The 22,127-nt window shown below is 41.3% G+C and overlaps 1 protein-coding gene across 2 annotated transcripts; it reads left to right on the top strand.

The window, feature by feature from the left end:
* The first annotated feature begins 3,906 nt into the window (after window positions 1-3,906).
* Window positions 3,907-20,012, top strand: RAP2C (RAP2C, member of RAS oncogene family). Of its 2 annotated transcripts, none has more exons than XM_035008753.1 (4): window positions 3,907-3,963; window positions 5,521-6,295; window positions 8,757-9,071; window positions 17,516-20,012. In XM_035008753.1, exons 2-3 carry the CDS (start codon window positions 6,023-6,025, stop codon window positions 9,033-9,035), a joined length of 552 nt encoding a protein of 183 aa, XP_034864644.1. In that variant the 5' UTR covers window positions 3,907-3,963; window positions 5,521-6,022; the 3' UTR covers window positions 9,036-9,071; window positions 17,516-20,012. The 2 variants fall into 2 exon arrangements, with proteins under 2 accessions (XP_034864644.1, XP_034864638.1); XM_035008747.1 differs by lacking the exon at window positions 3,907-3,963 and adding an exon at window positions 5,222-5,398.
* The last annotated feature ends 2,115 nt before the right edge of the window (window positions 20,013-22,127 follow it).

The following is a 22,127-nucleotide window of genomic DNA, read 5'->3' as shown; positions in this document are numbered from 1 at the left end:
TCCTTAAATTTATTTGGTTCTTAATAGATGGCAAAATACTTTCCTAATGACTGTATTTGAAAGGAAAGATGAGATAGGGAGAACGATAAAGGGGTTCAGATCGCTGTGTTACACCCTTATTTAGTAGGCCCTGAGCTCCTAGAGAGAGTTTTCTCAGCTGTCCCGTCTGGAAAATAAGAGTTTTGAGCCTCTATAGGAGCGTTTGCCTGGCCAGGCCGGGGAAGTGGCTTCTGTGGTAAGCAGCCCTTCCCGTGAAATCCCATTGGTTGGATGAAGGATTCCAGGTGGGCAAGGTCGAATGTGATTAAATCATAGTTGGGGTTGTAGGAAAGCTAAAGCTATGGGGAAGAAGGCATACTGAGGCTATGAGGGGTACCTGACTATTTTTAATACCTTATGCAGGCATGAAGTTTCATTACGCAGAATTATACCACCATGTGCTTAGTTTAAAAAACTTTTTTTTCGCTCTCAGAGAAAAATACTGTGAAAGGGACTAAAATTTTATGATGATTTCCTTTGGGTAGTGGTATTTCACCTTTTAAAAAAAAGAGGTTTTTTTGCCAAGAACTTTTTTTTTTATATAATGAGAAAAGGATAATAAAGTTATAACATTGGTTCTGTGTCCCTGGGGAGACTGATACACAGAACCAGCCGCTGGTGTAGCTGGAGGCAGGATTGGAAAAGGAAGATTGGCATCTCAGAGGCTAGAAGGAGCTGGGAAGAACCCAGAACAGCCTGTACGGAGGGGCTGACCTAGAGCACTGAAGTAAGAGGAGACGCCCTGCGGAAGACTCCCGTAGGCAAAGACCCAGGACACTACTGACTCAGGTTCTGCTAATCCAAAGGCAAGTTCAAGCCAAAGAGAGGGAAGCGCCTGGGACGCAGATAGTACAGGGCTTGGGTTTCTTCCCGGGGCCTGGAAGGTGGGAGGGCTCCCTGGGAGGGTGGAAGTGAGGGCAAATGATCCAGAACTGTTCACGGCTCCAGGGATGGCAGCTGAAGGAGGTATAAACTGGAGAGGGAGGGATCACGGAAGTGAACAATTGGTGCCTAAAGCAAACTTTCTCGCACTTTCAACTTGTGCCAAGCTAATTGCATAAAACAGGATTATGTACCTGTAACTTACATATTCGGCATATAGTTTATACCCTAAGATTTCTTCACTATGGTAAAAATCAGCTGTGTCCTTAAAAATGATTGCCTGAGCAATAGTTACTTTCGAGCGGAGGCTGAAACAAAACAGCCTCCACTGGAAACAAAATTAAAACAAAAGTTCTGAATCTCAAGGGCATACTGTCTGGAGAAGTTAACCCTCCCCCCCCACGAGCCTTGAAGCTTGGGAGTGGAAAATTATTATGTGAGCAGTTTACATTTATTAAGCAGTTAGTTTGGAAGGCTAAGTGCTTTGAATGGATTGTCTCATTTATTCTTCCAAGGCGCCTTATGAGCTAGATACGGCTCTCTCCACGTCCAACTTAACAAACGAGGGAGTGAAAAGACGTCTAGCTGGCAAAGGGCAATGCTAGGATTACCCGATCCTGAAGCCCAAATTCCTGCTATCCTACTACCCTGCATTTGTTAGTCCTGAAAATACCCTAAAGTAAGTAACAGTAAAATACTAAAATTAGTAATACCTAGGGTGAGGTTACAAAAAACCACATACAGTCATGCTGTGTTGGTAGGAATGTAAATTGGTATGATCTTTCTGAAGGACAATTTAGCAATGTCTACCAGAGAATTTTAAATGTAAGTACCCTTTTGTTTCAAAATCATGATTTCAATCACCGAGATAACGTAAGTGAAGAAAAGCAAGGTGCAGAATAGTGTGTATAGTAAGATTGCTTTTATAATAATTTTTTAAAAATACATATAGAAGATGGATTGATAGCTATGCTAGCATATAAATCCCATTTTCCCCCTGAAACACAAGAAGCTTTTAACAATAAATATCTTTGGAAAGAGTAACACAGTTATTATTTTTGTGCCACTGGGAGATATTTGGGCTTTTAAAGTTTTGTTTTCCTGTTTGCTGATTTCTTTTAAAGTTTAAGTCTTTTATTTTTTTTTAAAGATTTTATTTATTTATTTGACAGAGAGAGAGAACACAAGCGGGGGAGCAGAAGAGGGAGAGGGAGAAGCAGGCTGCCCGCTGAGCAAGGAGTCCGACTCGGGGCTCAGTCCATGACCCTGGGACCATGACCCGAGCCAAAGGCAGACATCCAACCAAATGAGCAACCCAAGTGCCCCAAAGTCTTCTAAATAAAAACCAAATAGCCAGCATTTACTGAGGGTTCGTCATGAGCAAGGGACTGAGCTAAACATCTTACATACACTACTTCATTATATTCTCACATGAAATGGTTAGCTCCATTTTACAGATGAGGAGTTCGAGCCTTGGACAGGTGAAATCCCTTGCTTGAGGTGCCACAGCTAAGGATGTGGGCGAGCGGCCGGTTAAATGCCTGTCTGCCTCGGTTCCGAGCCCTTGGTGCTCAACTGCCTGGCTGCGCTCTTCTAATTGGTTTTTATACTCTCATTGCCTAATAAAAGTAAGCTGGCGAACAACTGGAGTCTAATGAGATAATGTATGTGAAAATACTTTTCTAAGTATAGAGATGTTTGGGGAGGACAGAACAGGCAGCAGGAGTTGAACTTGGGCCGACCTGTCCACTGAGCCCCAGACAGTCAGGATATTGTTTTTTGAGGAAGTGATGATCAACATCTTTCTTCTCTTTTGCCTTTAAAAAACATTATAAAATGCTATTTATTCCCCCCTTCCCCCATAACACCTGATCACTGTTGAAAAATTAAAAATGTTGTGGAGAACTGAAAGTCCTTTCATAATACCTCTCACAGATACTTCATGACCCGTTTCAGGTTTTAATGGCTATGGAACTATTTTTGCACACGTTCCCACATATTTTACCTCGATGGGAGCAACTCTATATTTCTTCAGTATCTTGCTTTCTTTCAACCTTATCACATACCCTGACCTTCTTTTCATATCAGCACTTACAAATCTTTTCTCTTTTATTTTTATTTATTTTTAAAGATTTTATTTATTTTGAGAGAGAGAGACAGCGAGAGAGGGAACACAAGCAGGGGGAGTGGGAGAGGGAGAAGCAGGCTTCCCGCTGAGCAGGGAGCCCGATGCGATGTGGGGCTCGATCCCAGGACCCCGGGATCATGACCTGAGCCGAAGGCAGACGCTTAACGACTGAGCCACCCAGGCGCCCCAAATCTTTTCTCTTTTAAATACATAGCTGCATAGTATCCATTTTGCCAATGTATACACATACACACAAATTATTTTTTGAATTGTCTACTGAAGGACATTTAAACTACTTCCAACTGTTTGCATTCCTAACTGTAGCTGCAGCAATGAAGCCCGCTCCCAAAAAGTTTAGAGGGAGCTTCAGATGGAGTGGGACATTTGTCAACTCTGTAGCTGATAAGGGCGACCCATTAGGACTCTGTACTGGGGGTAGGGGCACGTTTAAAGAACTCTGTCCAAAACACTTTGGCCAACAGGATCAGAGATATGAGACTTGCCAACAGGTGGGACAACCTCAAAAAGGAGAGCTCCCTATTTGTGATAGTTCAGTAATAGACCAGAGACTTGCTACTATTGCTCAACCCTGATTGCTGGATCAGAAGAGGAATTTCCAGACTCCGTTTCAAGCAGGGCTGGTGCAGGGCTGTGGATCCCACCAGACAGTCTGGAGACAGCTAGACAGGGAGATGGGCAGCAGAGCTCCAAATCAGGCAACAGCAAGTGTGGAAGGAGCAGTGACCTATGGGGGGAGCCTCCTAACTCATAGACCAACCTCTTCCAGCAGAGGGCAGTGCCTCAGATATCAGGCGGGACTCAGGCCAGCTGGAGCCAGAGCTGGGGACTTCGCTGGACAGATTGCAGCAGCCCTGAGCCGAGGAGAAGTTGAACTAAACTGTCCTTTGGATACTGTAAGTGACATTGGGGAATGCTCGTCGAAAGACACGGTGGGACTTCACACGACCGTGATTTGCCTGTTTTGTAATGTCTACCAGTTTGGGTTTGGTAATAAATCTCTTTTTATACAGCCTGGCTGTGAGGGCTTGCAGCTAAGGGAATTTGGAATCAATTTAACTCGACTGGCCACCGAGTTCCTCAGGTTTCTGGGTGCATGCTTGAATCAAAAAGGAGTGACATGCCTAAAATACAACCTGGCCTTCTGGCCCTGGGGCTCTGTGGATCTGACACAAAGTATACAAATAGAAAGTTAGCGGAGGGAAAGATATGGAAGAAGTAACAATTTTATCTAAAAATAGAAACTTAGTGTTTAACACCAGTCTTTTCCTTTTGCATTTCAAGGACTATGAAGGATGACCGTTAAAACAAACTTTATCGTGGAAGAGCCAGCCATGCAAACTGCTGCGCGTGCAGCTAATGAAAGATTACAAGCAGTTAGTCTCGCAGGCCTAAACAGTTTCCAATCGACTCTTCCCTGAGTACTGCTTACCTTTCCTGCTGTGTAGTGGTTAGAATCAAATAGGGGCAAAGCTGAGTTACTGTAAGAAAGTCTGTTGCTACTCCTGTTGTTTTGGAGCCTTGTGATAAGAAAGGAAGGAGTGACTTTGGCATTTGCTGGTGGAGTCAAGCAGATTTGCCAGATGATAAAAGAACTGTGTGTTTAATTATTTGTCAGGCACGGCGATGTAAGACACATCACAAACGAAATCAGAGCAACAGTGAAGTCTGAGGGTAGTTCGCACGCGTTTCGTAGAGAAACATCAAGTGTTAGAAACACCAGCGAGGAGAATAAAGTTTCTTGGCTGCGTTACTTTCCTGGTCCCTTCTGGCCCAGGGATGTCGGGCGCTCTCCCGGAGGCCAGATGATTGCCGGCCGTCCCGCACCCGCCGACCAGCGGCGCGAGTCTCCGGGCCGCGGGGCCTCGGCGGGTTTGGCGTGGGACTGTCAGCAGCAGCGGCTGCGGGCGGGGAAGGGAAGGCCGTCGGAGCTTCTCCGAGAGGCCCTTTGCCAAGGCCGCGGCCCCGACCCGAGACCGTCCCCTGCCGTCTCGCCCGGCAGGGCGCGGCCCCAGCGCCACCCGGCTCGCCCCGGAGAGGTGGGACTTTCCCCACCGGAAGTGATCCCGGCCAGTCCCGGGGAACTGGGGCACCTCAGCCAGTGTGTCAGGGAAACCCTTCCGGGTGCGTGCTGGGGGGGAGGGGGGAGAAAAAAAAAGAGGTGGCTTCGCCCGGAGTGGCCGCCGCCGCCGCCGCCGCCGGACGGCCCCCGCCCCTTTCCCCTCCGCGAGCAGCGGCGCTGGGGCGGCGGTGAGACGGAGGAGCGGGCCGCTGGCCATGGCCTTGGCGTGACGGAGCCTCCCGGGCGGCCGGGCGGGTGCGGACGGCGGGGTAAGCGGCGGCGGAGGCAGCCGGGTCCGGGCGGGAGCTGGCGGAGAGGGGGAGGGAGCGGGAGCGGGCGGCGGCCGGGGGGGGGGGCGGCGGGTAACGCGCCCCCCTCTCCCCCCCCACAGGCCGGACGACGCCCGCGGGAGCCGCGGCCCAGAGACCCGCCCGGGCGGCAGTGACTGGAGCCGAGCCCACAGGCCTGGGCCGGCTCGGCGGCGCGAGCAGGAAGCGGGGTCCCTGGGCCCCTTTGTGTGAAGGGCGGGGGAGGGGTGCCGGGCCGCCCCTGGCCGCGGGGGCCCCCAGTTCTGCGGCCCCCACCGCTTCTCTCGGGGGCGCGGCGCGTCTCCCCACCCCGCCTCTCCGGGCTTGCCCTCCTCCCCACGCCCCCTGCCTGGGCTTCGGTTCCTATAGGAAGGGCATCACCATCTCATCCCCACCCACCCGACACTTGGCTCTTTCCCCTCCCCCTCCCTTAACTTCCTCTTCTTCCCCCGTTGGGCCCTCTGCCTCTCGCACTCTCCTCCCCAGTTCGCAGATTTCCGCCCACCTTCCGCCTCCCCGAGCCGCCGCGGCTAGCGGGGTGTTCTTTTTCCCTCCCTCTGGTAGGAGTTGCTGAAGGTGAGACTCATGAGGGAATACAAGGTAGTGGTGTTAGGGAGCGGAGGGGTTGGCAAATCTGCCCTTACGGTGCAGTTTGTCACTGGGACTTTCATTGAGAAATATGACCCCACCATTGAAGATTTCTACCGCAAAGAGATCGAAGTGGACTCTTCCCCCTCCGTGCTGGAAATTCTGGACACCGCAGGAACTGAGCAGTTTGCCTCCATGAGAGATCTCTACATCAAAAACGGCCAAGGTTTCATCCTGGTTTATAGCCTGGTTAATCAACAGTCTTTCCAGGTAACCATACCGAGTCTTGTAATTTGTTAGAAGGGGGTGTGGTAATCCCACATTTACTTCTGGTGTGCTTGAACCGTGCCTTAATGACTATGTTTTGCTTCTGAAAGTTAGACATGGCGCATTTTTGAGGTTACTTCTGGCACGGAAAAGTACCGGGTTGTTTCTATAGAGTCTACAGTAACAACCGTCAACAAATATTTTAAAGTTATTTTTGAGTCAAAGAAAAGTGAGAACGAAATGGGGCAGTCTGTGTATATTTAGCTTGGAATGGAACCTTCTGAAGTTGCTTGTTCGGTTCAACAAGTATTGATTAATGTACTTACCAGAACAACATTTAACAGAGAATCTCAGGTAAATAGAGCACTTTGCAGAGAAAGTTATTTGGAGCCGGTATCTGTAACTCCTCTGTGTCTGCTTTCCCCCACCTCTTCCTCTGTGTTCTCTCACCCAAGTTCCTCAACCAGATTCATAAATCTTAGTGTTACAAGATGAAGAACTCAAGACCTGCCTTCTAGGCATTTTACTTACTTCGGGGCGGGTGAAGGAAAGTTACTAATTGAAAAGACTAGTACCTAGAATTAATAACCGACAAAAAGCTACAGCGACTCTCCTCTTCTGCAGCTGATCCAAGTTGTTTCTGATAACACCGACTATATTTATACAAAATATGTGGATCAGGGAACACCGGGCAAGTGCAAATTTCTAACCCTGGCTGGGTGGCCAAGCTGGAGGTGGTCCAGTTTCTTCCGAAAATCTGTCCTGTCCTTCACTGGGAGACCGACTGAAGGCTTAACATTATTTTAAGAGATGCAGTAAATGTTGCTATTTATTCCTTGAAAATAAATAACCTCATATTGACCCATTGTATTGACCTCCATTGATTTAGGAAATGGATAGTTTTTCTGCATTTAAAGGTATGTGCTTAATGTTGCTTGCTTAAGAGACATTAAGTGCTTCAGCGAATACAATGTGCTAATTCCACTTTTCTTAGTATTTAAATTACAGTGCTCTAGTGAAGTTTTCCAGTAACCACATAGAGCAACTTCAGGATTTTTTTTTTCTCTTTAAGATATAATAAGTATAGTGACCAAACTAAAGTACATTTTATGTGGGCTTGAATTGCAAAGCAATGATAGTATCATAAAAGCATTTTCCCCCAGAAAGTACCAAAGGTGCTATTTGACAGGCATTTTCTTTCTAAAGGATCCTCGAGAGATTTGTTATTCTATTAGCTGACTCTCTTGAGGCTGGAAGTCCTTTGAAGGGTTTTTCATATGATTTCCATTATATCTGCTTCTGTTACAGGCATAAATAGGGAGTGAAAAACTGCCATTATTTCAACGGAGACTTAAACTCTTTCAAGCCCAACTGTCATAAATTTGGTTTCTCATTTGAACTTGTGTTTCCATAAGGACACAGGGAAAAAGAGCTTAACCTAGAAGACCAAACTGATACACGATCAAACAAAATCGTTGCAAACATCAAATAATGATGGGTTCATAAATTTTCACAGTCCTCTGTTTTTCCTTCATCCCGCAAGCAAATGTTCCATTCACTGTTAACTATTCAAATTAAACACGTTTGATATTTAAGTCAAACCTTTTAAGTTACGAAACATTTAAAGAATGGAAACTTAGTATTAAATCTATAAAATTGCCTTAAAGCGACCCTTCCTCCCCTCCCCCAAAGTTGATGCCACCTGAGAATCGCCAGGGCTCTTATCTTATATCATGAATTGTAATTAGAAAAAATAATACAGTTGGGAGAAAATTGACGCTGTAAAACATAACTAGGCAAAGGGAAGTGTGACTGTCTTCCCGCCCAGACTGCTCCTCGGTGCATTTGTCCCTCCCAGGAGGTGCTCACTGTTAGATTAGTTTCTAGTGTATTTTAAGGTGTCTGATTTTACTGGGATGAAGGCCTACTATTAAATTTAAAATTAAACATTTAAGTGTATAAATCTGTTTTGAACTGGTCTTTGAGACATGACACGGTGTTTTTGTTCCCACCTGAAACACTTTCTCTCAGGCACTCTTGCTAAATGGCTAGGAATGCATGGATGCCGCAAGCCTTGCTGGGATAACAGGTGTTTGCAGGAGTGCTGACAAGCTGGCAGGTTTAAGGAGATAGCCGAACATCCTCATACACAAATGGATTCACCAGAATTGGGAACTTACTTTTTAAATCGGTACAGACCAGGGGAAAGAAGTATGAGTCCTAAGGTTCATGTGCAGCCTACATTTTATATTCTTGACAGAAACCCAGCAGGTGGGATCTGTGGAAATGATCGAGTTCCTACTTGGGTGGAGAAAATGTTTATTTTCTCCATTTGGGTGTATGGTTTTCTTTTGGATTCAGCTTTCTGTACTCCCCGAGGGATGACTTCTTGTGATATTGTAATACTCCTGTTATGGTCATGCAAACAGCATATTTTTTTTTCTCTTTGTGATTGTTTGAATAGGATATCAAGCCCATGAGAGATCAGATTGTCAGAGTGAAGAGATACGAAAAAGTCCCACTAATCCTAGTAGGAAATAAAGTGGATCTGGAACCAGAAAGAGAGGTTATGTCTTCAGAAGGCAGAGCCCTGGCTCAGGAATGGGGCTGCCCTTTCATGGAAACATCGGCAAAAAGTAAATCAATGGTGGATGAACTTTTTGCTGAGATCGTCAGGCAAATGAACTATTCGTCCCTGCCCGAGAAGCAAGATCAGTGTTGTACAACTTGCGTTGTCCAGTAAAAAAAAAAGAACCTCAATCATGGCCATACCGAGCAGGTTAGTTGTTGATGGAACCTCATGAATCCTGAGAGTGTTTTGGTTTTGATCGAGTATAACAAAAAGCTGGTTAATATTAATACACGTTGTGCTACCTTCAGTTTCCTTGTTTGTTCTTAAAGTAATATTTCCCTTAGCACAAAATAGTCAACATTCAATGAAGAAAAAAAAAGACAGATAAGCAAAAGGAAGGTAAGAAATTGCCTGTATTCCTGTCACTAAGATTTATTTTTAAAAGTGAATTATTGTTCTCTCTGCTTCATCGATAACATTACTTTGGGGTGGAGTGAGTTAAAGGATAATACACCTCTCCCCTGTTCTGGTGATTTCGCATCCAATAAAAATTTCAGAAGATGAATGGTTTTATGTTTTCTACACTTTTCTGTCCCGGGCTAGAGAGCTGCTGTAATTGAAATCATCAATTTACTAATCACCCAAGTGCTTGATTTAACAGGATGATTATTTAATCAAGTTCGTCTGTACCTTGCACTTGAGGGACTTAAGTGACCTCTGATAATAACAAATTGTAGTGCCACAGCGTACCTTGACTTCATTATGAATATATGGTCCAAATGAGAATCGGAGAAAATCATCTGTGATGTGTTAGAGGAGACACACCCAAGCCCAGGCAACAGTTTTATTCGGTTTAGTAAATTAATGGAGTTAATAAGAACAATAACAAAACCTTCACACCTTCCATTGAGTTGAATGATAACTTCATAAAAGTTTTTTCAAATGAATGAGTTTTTTTTAATCTTTTTTTTTTTTTAAAGATTTTTATTTATTTATTTGACAGAGAGAGAGATAGCGAGAGCAGGAACACAAGCAGGGGGAGTGGGAGAGGGAGAAGCAGGCTTCCCACTGAGCAGGGAGCCCGACGCGGGACTCGATCCCAGGACCCTGGGATCATGACCTGAGCCGAAGGCAGACGCTTAACAACTGAGCCACCCAGGCACCCCTCAAATGAATGAGTTTTTTAAAAAGCAAGGTTATATAAGACTTATTGAGCATTTTAAGTGGGATTCTTTTTTCATATCATGATCTTTTAATCTAGATTATAATTGGGCAGATGGTCTCACTTAGACAGTAACCCTTACATAACAAGATAAAACAACCAATATCCTGGATGACTGAGAAACCACAGCAAATGGCAGACTAGCCTGACAATCTCAGGAATGGAATTGATTGTTTTGAGCCAAGACTGACCTCAAGTCTAGGAGGCAGTGTTGCAAATGGCAACAGGCATTTCAGATTGCAGTGATGATTCCTAATCAAGGGTCTGGCTCTATATGTGCTCCCTGGAGTAAAGACTAACAGTCCCTGATTTATCTTTTCGGACAAGATCTTCTGTCAGGGAGTGTCTGTCCCTTTTGAAAATGAAGGATGACAACAGTGCTTTATTCAAAATGCTTTCACGCGTCAGCTTTTTTTTAGCACGCCAGAATATGATGAGAACACACTTATTTTCTAATCCCTGGCTACTACATCTGTTACGGCATCACTGTTGAGACCACACTCCAGCCTGCGTTTGGTTGATAGCGTCACCCTTGCAGTATAGTTTTTTGAAGCAGGAACAGGTGTGATGTAGATGATCCAGTGCCGTGTTCATGTTTCCCTAATCTCTTCACTTGTAAGCCAGCTTCAGGTTTGAACAAGTTCTGGGTGGTGATTGCATCTTTACCATTACGCTCTCTTTCTCTCTCTGACACTTTTAACTGGGGAAGTGACATAAATGTACATGTTTTAGTGTTGTCATCTTTATAAAAAATTAACCAGCTCCCACAAAATGTTCCCAGTTTTCTTTCCATCATTAATGTAGACAGCTACAGGAAGTAAACTGAATAAAATTCAGATTGGCAGATGGACAGCTTCCAAAGCGATTTTTAAATCTCTGAGTTCTCTCTGCATTTATTTCATGTTGCAGTTTGTGTGATCTAAATTACTTTTAATCCATTTGGTTACCTGTGGGATTGATTAAATAGAATTGCTTTATATCTCAAGCCAACTATGTTTATGTTTTTTTGCTAATGTACTAAAAATCAGAAAATATTAATACCAATAATTGCTCATTTCTTTATAATAATAATAATAGGTCAAGCTGCCTGTGTAGTTTTTTGTTTGGTTTTCATTGTTGCAAGCAGAATACGCATTGGAGGTGTGAGCATTGAAATAAAATAAGCAGCTGAATGTCTGCAAATATTAAAGGAAATTTCCTGACCGAGATCTTTTAGAACAAAGCACACTACACTTTTCTGACATCACATAAGATGGAATTGATGTGTATGGGAATCTATAACCTGAGGCCTGTAAAAGCTCGTGGTTGTGCTTGCTTACTTACTATTTATCTACAAAAACAGGTGATGGATTCTGAATCCCGTAGCTTGAGCCACGGAGCTTTGAAGTCTGTCAGTCCCAGATCTAGACAGAACATCAAACTCTGACAAGTAAAGGTGATTTGAGAAATGCTGGTCCTTAATACTTAGAAGAGTACCTTTGTCCAAGTGAGAAATGATAAGCTTCAGATAAGTCAGAAAACTGTTGGGATTGTAGTAAGTTGGTTGCCCTTTATCGAAAGGGGACATTTTAATGCTCTAAGAATCGCTTCTGATAATTGCTCACATTTATTTCTTAGCACCCTTCAATGTGGGTCGCCGATCTCTTGCCCAACACCTGTTAATCTGCATGGCTTCCCAGGATCGTTGCTTCACCTCTCACCCTCCCACTGGCCGTAGTCTTAGTGTGAGTTTTGAAGCCCAGATTCTTTACGCGCTGTTTTCACGGCAGCTTTCCTCACTGACCCGAGGAGCCTGCCATCGAGGGCCTTGGCAGATTGCTTTCCTGCACAGCAGCAGGATAATAGAAACCCAGGCCAGTGCTGCAGGCCTGGTTTGCTTTTACCAGCTATATCATAGCTCCTCTGTATATTGGTGGAAATAATTGACAATTGGCTCTTTTGGTATACTGTTGTGGAGACTGAGGGGTGTTTTGTTAACCATCTCATAATACTATAAAACAAGTAAATCACAGTGCTGTGGGCAATCAGGGAAAGGAGAGACCACGTCCAGTTAGAGCCGACTTCTCAATACTCTGGGCTCTTGGTTATGGGGGTTGAGCAGCGTCCCTGGCCCCTACTTCCTAGATAGACGTCAGCAGCAGTCTCCCGCCCCCTACTTCTCACAAACAAGGGTATCTCCAGACATTGCCTAATGGCTCCTAGGAGGCAAAACCACCCCTGGCTAAGAACCACTGACTTCGAGGAATTGGGGAATAGTAACATTTGAGTCTGGTCTTGAAGAATGGGTAGGATGTGAAGGGGTGGGGGAGGGGTAGAGTTGATTTCCAAACAGAGGGAATGCCAAAAAGGAGCAAAATAATATCCCTAAATTAGTAGTCTCTTGGTTCCCTGAAAGGCAGGTGGGAAGTGCAGTAGTTATCCTTCAGATGTGACTGGTAAATACCCTTTTGACAAATAGAATTATTTAAAAGGTTATTTCTGAAGGATTTCTGTATCTCAGTCCAGTATTGATGAAAGTTATAAAAAAAAAAACAACAAACCTAGAATAAAAAAGGTGTTCTTCACTACAGTTTGAAGGGCTCCTGCAAGATTTTATCCTATTTTTCTCCGTGTATTATGGAACGGGTTCTCCCAACGAGAGTAAATGGTGCATAAGAGTACCAAACACCAGCAATCAAACTGAAAGAACAAAGATCATTATTTATGTCAGCCTCAGTTCATTATATATGTCAGCCTGAAGAAAAAGCGAGATTCTTGATTCAAGACCAGCACATCATTTCACGTGGCAGCAGAATGCCCGGGATGTTAACAAAGGCTCCTGAAAGGCTGAACCATCTATGAATGTCATTTTAGTCTAGCTGGCCTTACCATTTCTAAACACAGTGGAATTGATTAGCATTTTCAGGGTTTTTTTTTTTTTTTTTAAATACGTGGAATCAGAATTGTTTCTAATCTTTTGTCCTCCGGCTTTTAATTAGATATGATGTGCCGAGGATTTAGCTAACGGAAAAGGGAAAATCATGAAAATTAAATCACATCGTGTACTTTAAAATGCTGGCATTTTCATATCCAAGTTAAATATTAATCCTATCAGTGAAACACTGGGGTGGAATTCTGTTGCAGAAGTTACAGTTTAGATACTTCTTTTTTTTTTCCCTTGCCCTGTTTTGCATATCACCTTGAGTAGGGAAAATAGCTTATTTTAAATGCTCATTTGTCATCCAGTTCACATGGTGAGCCAAAATAGAGCCTGTGGCATGGCGGCCCTGGATGGAACAGGGGTATGTTTTAGGGGTAGTATGTACCGTAAAGATCTGCAATACCTGGGGTATAAAAGGGTCCTTTCTGCACCCGCCTAATTTTCCCAGACCTTCACTGACCACCCCCCCCCCACCCCCCGCCTTCCTTGCCAAAAGATTCATGGTCTGGGACTGTTCAGAGTGAATAGGTGCCTAGTTAGACCTGCTCTGGGTGGGAGGTGTCTGTGATTAGAATCACTCTTTGTATATCTGTTCCCTCTTTAATTGCTTCCTTTTAACCTCAAGATTAGGCTTTTATTGCAGAATGAAATGCATATGAGCCATTCAGTTTTACTCCATTACCTCTCTGGCTTAGAATGAACCATCAGTAGAATTAACAAAAATTGCATCATAGAGTTGGAGAGTTGCCACCGAGGAAGTATTCTAGCCATACTACAGGAAAGATTCTCGTGGGATTACTTCTCAGTGGAATTCGAAAATCCAGAAGATAATATCACTAAGAAAAACTTAAGTCCTGTCAGCTGTTGGAAAAACTTACCCTACCAAAAACCATACTCCCAAATTCTTTTGATTAGCCACAGCTTTAGGAACATGGGATTCAGAAAAAGCGATTTAGAGTTGAGGGGAGCAGTACCCTACCTGGTCTGATTCGAGGCTAGCAGCTGGAATCCGATCATTGGGTTCATACTCTGCTTCTCAGTGGACATGGTCATACACACCTGAGATCTCAGAACTGAATTCATTAATTTAAATTTATGGAGATTTTAGGTATAGGACAGAAGAAAAATAGTTTATCTCTGTTCTTTTTTCCTTTTTTTGGACTTTTTCTCTTTAATAAAATAGGAATAATATCTTCACTATATATATTTACCTGGTAAAGTAAAAATGTAACTATTTAATAGATGGAATTTTTTAAAAATTGTATTGTTCATCACCATACATTACATCATTAGTTTTTGATGTAGTGTTCCATGATTCATTGTTTGTGTATAACACCCAGTGCTCCATGCAGAACGTGCTCTCTTTAATACCCATCACCAGGCTAACCCATCCTCTCACCCCCCTCCCCTCTAGAACCCTCAGTTTGTTTCTCAGAGTCCATCCTCTCTCATGGTTTGTCTCCCCCTCCGATTTCCCCCCCTTCATTCTTCCCCTCCTGCTATCTTCTTCTTCTTTTTTTTTTCTTAACATATATTGCATTATTTGTTTCAGAGGTACAGATCTGAGATTCAACAGTCTTGCACAATTCACAGTGCTCCCCATAGCACATATCCTTCCCAATGTCTATCACCCAGCCACCCCATCCCTCCCCCCTCCCCACTCCAGCAACCCTCAGTTTGTTTCCTGAGATTAAGAATTCCTCATATCAGTGAGGTCATATGATACATGTCTTTCTCTGATTGGCTTATTTCGCTTATCCCTTCCTTTCTACCCCAGGTTTACCATAAACTTCTAGGGTGCACATTCTCCTTACAGCACAGTCCCACTTTCATTCCAAGATTCAATGCTGTAGTTTGAGTATTTAACTTGGATATGAAAATGCCAAGTAAAAAATGTAAAGGGAAATTCCTTTTTTAAAAAAATTCCTTTGGTTAAATCTCCAGAATATCCCATGTCTACAACTGGAAAAAATTAAAATTGATTATGTTTGCACATTTATATTTGCTAAAAAGAATGCTAATAAATACATTGTATATAGAAATGGCGAATCCAGCTAAGCTAAAAAGACATTCATAAACTGCTAAGTGTTTCAGGAGCCTTTGTTAATATCCCAGGCATTCTGCCACGTGAAATGATGTGCTAGTCTGGAATCAAGAATCTCCCTTTTCTTCATGCTGACAGAAATAATGATCTTCTTTTAGTTCTGTGTTTGGTACTCTCGGGTACCAACTTACCCCGCTTGGGAGACCCTATTTCATCATTTCCTGAGCAGAAGGTTTGGACTCTGTGTGTGTGTGTGTGTGTGTGTACTCTTCCTTGACAAAATCTAATGAGAAAAAAAGTGAAAAAGTGAAACCAGTTAAGCAAGATTTGGAGCAGAAGCTTCCAGAGTTGAGATTTGTTGGGTGTTTTACTGGAAACTTGATTGTTGAGGACAAGGGTCACTTGTGTTCTGTCTTACAAGCAGCAAGTTATACTTTTGCAATCTGTCTGGATGTGCTGTCCTGGGAGTTAAAAAGTATGAGTTTGACCAGCTGCCTTTAAAGCTTCTGGAATGTTTTTTAAATGAACGAGAGTTGTTAGTACACTGAAAATGTTGCTGTCAGAGTGTGGAGCAATAACATTTATATTTTGCATTCTGTGAAATTCTCATCTTGAGAGAGACTGTCCTTTTTGCCTAATGCAAGCTTTTGCTTCAGGATTTGTTACTGCAGAGAATCACAATTTATTACTCTTCTGAAAAAGAGCTGGTATTAATACTTTGTTTAATGGTATGCCTCCTCTTAATATTGTTGAGTCTGACCCAGGATTTATCTATGTCTCTTGATTTCACTGGAGTATTGTCATCCTGTGGAATGTGGACGGACCAAATGTTAAGCAGATTTTTAGAGGGTGAGAAATAATGCATCTATCACCTTTTATTTAATGTAGATTATGGTTGATAAACTGGCTTGTATTCTTAGTGTTTATTTTGGCTAGAAACAAATGATTACTACTTCCTCAATTTGATTTCAAAGAATGCCCGAACTACTAAAACATCGTATGTTACAGGTCTTCACTATTGAAGAGACAGAAGCATATTTGAAAATCCCAAACCCTTTATGATTTATTTTTTTAAATGTGGATTAAAATTTACAGCAAACTAATTAATTTAAATCAATTGAGGAAAGTCCAGTCTGAATTACTGAAAAGTCTTCACATTGAATTGCATATATTGAAATACTGTTGTCTTCAAATAGGTATAAAAAAATCAAATGAGGCTAAAAAACATAAAGGCCCTCAGTCTGGATATCAGAGACATAATTCTGGTCTTTTAGAATTTATAACACGGTTGAGAAATGAAAAAAAAAAATACCTGACATTTGCATAGTTTTTAAGGTACTTTCACGCATTATGTGATATTTACCACAACCCTTGAGGAAAGAATTTTTATCTTTATTTTAATGATGAGGAAACTGGACTTGCTCACACTTAAATAACCAGCATCCTAGTTAAAAATTTGATGCAAAAAAGGTTTAATTTTAATTGGAAAAAAACATTTTATAATTTCTAAGGAGGCAAATTCTTCTCCTATTTTTCCTAATGTGTTTAGGTGGCGGAATTTCAATAATGAGCAGAAAGATACTCTTTAAAAGTAATCATTTTTATGATATAGCAAGTGTACAAGTTTCAAGTACTCTTTGTACTCTTTGTTTTTGGCTTCATTTAACAACTTTTATCTTTTACATTAAAAAACAAATGTAGTAGTGATCCAGCACAGTTAAAGGACTTTGTGTCTGAATGATAGATTTTTTTTTCCCCTTGGTATTAATTAGAAGGGCAGAAGTCCGTCAATTGTGAGAGTGGAGTCTGAGAAACCTCGATCAGAGGAGAGGTCCCTGTGGTTGGGAGGGTGTCCAAAACCAGGCAGACCACAATGGGGACCGGAAACTACCGCTGTCACCTAGCATCCAACCCAAGTCAGGGTACTTAGTAGGTGCTCAATAGCTAGACCCTGATTGCATTACATTTTCTTACTTCAAATTATCCCCAAACTCTACCTTTTGAAAGAGTTTCGCATGCTGTCCAGTTTGCTCATAATGAAGATGCATTTGATTCGAATGCCACTTCCCACTAAATGTATGAAGAAATCAGATTCAAAATAGAAGTACTGTCTGCTACTTTTGTACTGCAAAATCTTGTAAACCGGGAAGAACATGGTTAATATGGTATAAAGTATAAAACAAGTAGGAAGTATAATAATGTAGTTAAAAATAAACCAGAGGAGTTCATCATATACACAGTATATTATAATCTGTGCATCATTAGTGTTTCTAATTTTCATGGACTCTCTTTGATCGCGTAAAATTATTTTTTAATTTAAACTGATGGGGGACACAGTGAAATTCCACCTTAAGATAGTTCTTCTGGTGCCAGTTCCATGAGCACATAGATCTGTTGTCAGTGTTCTCATTTGAAACTGTAATCTATATTCCTATCTTTTTATGACATTTTCATCTTAATTGCAGATAAAACTCAGAGGAAATTTGCACAGATGCTGCTTTGGAGAACTTTACAACCTGGGTTGCAGAACTGAGCCTTGGTAAACCTGTCTCTATTACAGCATGTTGCCATACATCTAATTCAGTGCATAAGGTCCTTGGTCTTCAAGATCCATCGGCCTTAAACAGGAATGCTTAGCACGTTTACCATATGTTTAAAATCTGTTCTTTATCAATCAGTCCTTTTGTAGCTTTCTAAGTTCTTATCGATGGCTAATATGCAAGAATTAATTTTTAATATTTTAATTGATTTCTTTAATCAGTTTCTCAACTTGTATTTATTAAATACTCAAACTCAGTATTACCTACTCAATGCCTTTTAAAAGAAAGTTATAATGGAGAAAAAAATTGAGCCTTAAACAAATGGTTACTTCTGTATATTACCTCGCACCAGTGCTTCATTCTATTTGTAAAATCTTTCTCCTTTAAATGATTGGTTAATACTTTGAGACTTTGTTTACGTGTGGCAGTGTTGTAAAAAGAAACTAAAGATCACGTTTTTACCCTGATGGATGGAATATCCCTTTTCTTCAAGTACAGTTTGTGATGTGTTTTTGTAATTAACATGTTCTGAATGTTCCAATTGATATTTGAAATTGACAGTAGAGCATTTAGCTGAAGAGTTAAGCGTTTGATTCCATTAGGTTTTCACATGTGTTAATCTCATTTACAGCATCGAATTGCAGCAGTAACATTTTCCTTTCTGTGAAGTTCTAAATTTAGTTATGACCTACTTAGCAATGCCTTTGAAAAGGGATATTGTATCCATGGTAAATTAATTGTATACCTAAACAGAGATCGCTCAGCTTTGCCTGTCAGGCTTGTAATTGACATCTAGTAGACTTCTGCACATGTAAAATTGAATTCAAATAAAATCATATACGCTTTCTAGTTCTTAATATTTGTCTTTCTGGATAATAGTTTAAAGCAATATTTGTTAAAGTTTTCTTGCACTATCACAGTTGCTTTTTAGTTATTTCTCAAGAAGCATGTTCGTAGTAGAGACAAAAATCTGTGTAACAGGAGAGGAGAGCGCCAAGTCTCTGGGCTTTTTTGTTTGTTTGTTTTGGGGATTTTTTTTTTTTTTTTCCAAATGTGCTTCTGATAGCCATTGCCTTCCATGTTGTTTACCTAATCAGCACATTTTGTCTGAATACTTGAACATTTTAACAGTAATACAGGTATAGAAACAGAAAGGAAACTTATAGAGTAATCTTTTGGTTCAGTTTTAACATCTTGATAACAAGCGCTTTTTCTAGCAACAACTTAAAAATTTTGTAAGTTTGACAGTATTTTCTCGTTGGGTTTTTATTTGGTTTTAGTTGCGTGCTTTTAATTTGCAGAAGTTAGTAACTGCAGCTCACCTACTGCACCAAAGTTCTCGATTTTAGGAGCCCAGCTTTAGTCATTTGAACATGCTTCTAAATAAAACAAAACAAAAAACCAAAACTATACTTTTGATCTATAATAATAGCTCAATAACTTTGTCAAGGAAAGCTCTAATATATGCAGTGATGGTTTATGGAAGGGTGTGGCAATTTTAAATTTATATTGTGTGTGATGTTCAAATAAAGTGACATCTACATTCATGTGATTTACTGGTCAGCATGACCATTAATTATTACGTAGAAATTGATTAAACTTTGATTTCCTTTTTTAAAATCGTGTTGCATTTGATTCCTGATCAGATTCCCTCAAAGTGAACCCTTGATCTGAGATTTTGGAGTTTATGGTGAGGTTGTAGGGTGGAGGCAGTTGAAACATTGTTCCTTATTTATAAACCACTTGAAATGAATACCTAATTTAAGTTTGCACTTTAATACCAAACTTAAAAACCAAACAGTACAGAGTAGGTTAAGTGGTCATGGTTCATCTTTATTAGCTGTGTGAAATTCTAAAGGAATCAAATAATTCATGATGATTTAAAATTTTTCTGCAGATGACTTTTTTTATATGCAGTGTTTCTTTCCTATGGATAGTCCCCTGCCCTCCCTCCCCCACGCCCAGCATTGATCTCAGCAGCAAATTTAACTTGAATTCACTTAGGATCACAGGAATCAGGGGAAAGTGATTTAAAGGTGGTTTCTCCAGCACATTTTAAGAAAAGGGACCAAAAGTTATTTTAGCCTCCTCAATAGATTGCATGTCAAGTTGCTTATTAGGATAATAAATTAATATTAAATGCAATATATGTCTTGTCTTTACTATGGCATCTGTTTAGGAGTTGTTCAAATCACTGCAGTAGGGCTCTGCAAATAAAATCATGTAACCTGTTAATGGATCTAATGTACTGTAACTTTATCAATGAAAGGTAAAAATCTCAACAAGTACAAACATTGAACAATGACCTATAAAGATTTGTAAAAGTAAAATTTTTCCAATAGATTTCATTCTTGTCATTTTGTAAGATGACCCTGCAGTCCACCTGTTTGTAACTTTTTTAATAAAATAGACATCTGTATTACCAAGGTTGGTTTCTTGAATTTTTTGGTATGTTACTAATTCTAGATTTGCTAACTTGTAAATCTTTCTCCTGACGCCCGTTGCTTTTATCAAAATGATTGTGTTGTATTGTAGTACATATTGAAAGAAACGTTCACTTGTGTCCTTAGTCACCATTCTGGCATATGTGGGGGGGAAACTAACCCATATCCTAAAATGTAATATTTAATCAATTGAATCACTTCCAAATAAATTAGAAGAACTAATGGGTGGAAAAGAATAATATATGACTTGTCACATTTGGAGAAAGTGGTCCAACTACAAATCTGTTGGCTGGCATTATCCATGTATAGGAGATTTCAGACAGTATTAAGCAGTATAATTAAATTTTGAACTACCAAATGAATTAAGAACAACACAATCGAGTTATCACTTTGTTTTATCCAGTGGAAGGCTTTGCCAGTCCCTTTAGCTCACTGCCTAACTCAATATTTTTAAGTTGTTGAACTAACCGCCATGTTTTTTAGACAGGTCTTTCTGTCCGAACATATATGGACTGGATTTTTTTTTTTAATTTGTAAAAATGGGCAGTTTATATACCTATGTCATAACACATAGAAAGTATCTTACTGTTCTTTTTTTTTTTTTTTAAGATTTTATTTATTTATTTGACAGACATAGCAAGAGAGGGAACATAAGCAGGGGGGAGTGGGAGAGGGAGAAGCGGGCTTCCAGCTGAGGGGAGAGCCCGATGTGGGGCTCGATCCCAGGACTCTGGGAACATGACCTGCGCCGAAGGCAGATGCTTAACGACTGAGCCACCCAGGTGCCCCGAAAGTATCTTACTGTTTATTACCACTGACGGTTATTGGTCTGGAGTTGGGCTCCACACACTTCATGTATGCTGTACTAGATGGGGTCCTTGACGTTGAAAAACTCTTTTCTACAATGAAGGCGCTCATGATTTCAAGGCCCTCCCTGTTTCCTCCTCACTGAAGTACTATCCTTTCATCACTCAAGGTTAACGTTTTTAACCAAATGAATAACAGAGATGATGAGAGGATGGACTAGGGTAAGAGCTAAGTGGTTCTAGCCCGATGAGCCAAGTACGTGCTGGATATCAATCAGGAAGCTACTCCGGGTAACCTACAGCTACAGCTGGGTCACTCTTACCTCTTACCTCTCCCTACCCTCTTCATGTTGTTTCTTAGGCACAGAGAAGGTTCATCTGGTCTTCACACGCCTCCAGGATATATATAGCAGCTTGGGATCGAGATCCAAAGCTGTATAGACATCTCGTTCAGATTCAAAGCAGGGGCGGTTTTTCAGATAGGCTCCTGTTTTCACCTCTATCTATCTCATTTGAGCCAGACTGCTATCTGGTGTTTAGGATTTTATTGTCCCCATTTTGTTGTTGATGAAACCAAGGCTCAGGAAAGTTGTGCCTTAAGATCATAAAGGCAAGGTCAAATGATTAAAATGTTGAGGAATTTTCTTTGGGGCAAGTTTTAAAATTATCATTGGGTAGAGTCAAATGGGTGCTATTAAAATTCTAGAGCTCGCGGAAACAAGATAAGACACAGCAAGAAATAACTGAAGTCATTGTGACAGTCCATATGTAACAAAATACTGTGGGTCCTATTTAAAGGTAATGTGTTTGTTAAACTGCTAAGAGTTTATGTAAGACATAAGCTATTTTCATTATGGCTATTTTTCTTTTGGAAAGGCAATGTCTTAAATCAGGATTTGGCAGCCTTTGGCCGACAGGCAGAATCCAGCCCAGTTAGCAATGCCAAAAGAACTGTAGTTAGATTTAGCAGCTGTATCCTGGATCCATTGCAGAGCTCAGCTGTACCCTTTCTCTATCTAAACTTAGAGTGTGAATGGAGGCCCAGAAGTGCAGCTGATCCCAGACACATCCTTTATCAGCAGAGACCTGCTGCTGTGCTTACAGGCATCATTCTATGGCCCAGGCCATCCCACTCCCAAACGCAGTGGTCCTGCCCTTTTTATAGTTCATGAGTCTTCTACAGACTGTGAGCTCCATCGAGATGGAGCTTTGCCTAAGTCACTTCATCCTCAGTGCTTTCCTCCGGTGCATTATAGGTGCTCAGTAAGTATTTTGTGAAATAATAGT

This window comes from Mirounga leonina, unplaced genomic scaffold (genome assembly GCF_011800145.1).
Source record: "Mirounga leonina isolate KUSES-001 unplaced genomic scaffold, KU_Mleo_1.0 Mir_101664, whole genome shotgun sequence".
Classification (NCBI taxonomy): domain Eukaryota; kingdom Metazoa; phylum Chordata; class Mammalia; order Carnivora; family Phocidae; genus Mirounga; species Mirounga leonina.
This window is presented reverse-complemented; position numbering and strand designations above follow the sequence as displayed.

Bases quoted from the DNA above. Each gene is read 5' to 3' on its own strand.
- RAP2C (XM_035008753.1), top strand. From the start codon at position 6,023: ATGAGGGAATACAAGGTAGTGGTGTTAGGGAGCGGAGGGGTTGGCAAA. The intron at 6,296-8,756 runs GTAACCATACCG...TTGTTTGAATAG, and splicing joins TTAATCAACAGTCTTTCCAG to GATATCAAGCCCATGAGAGA.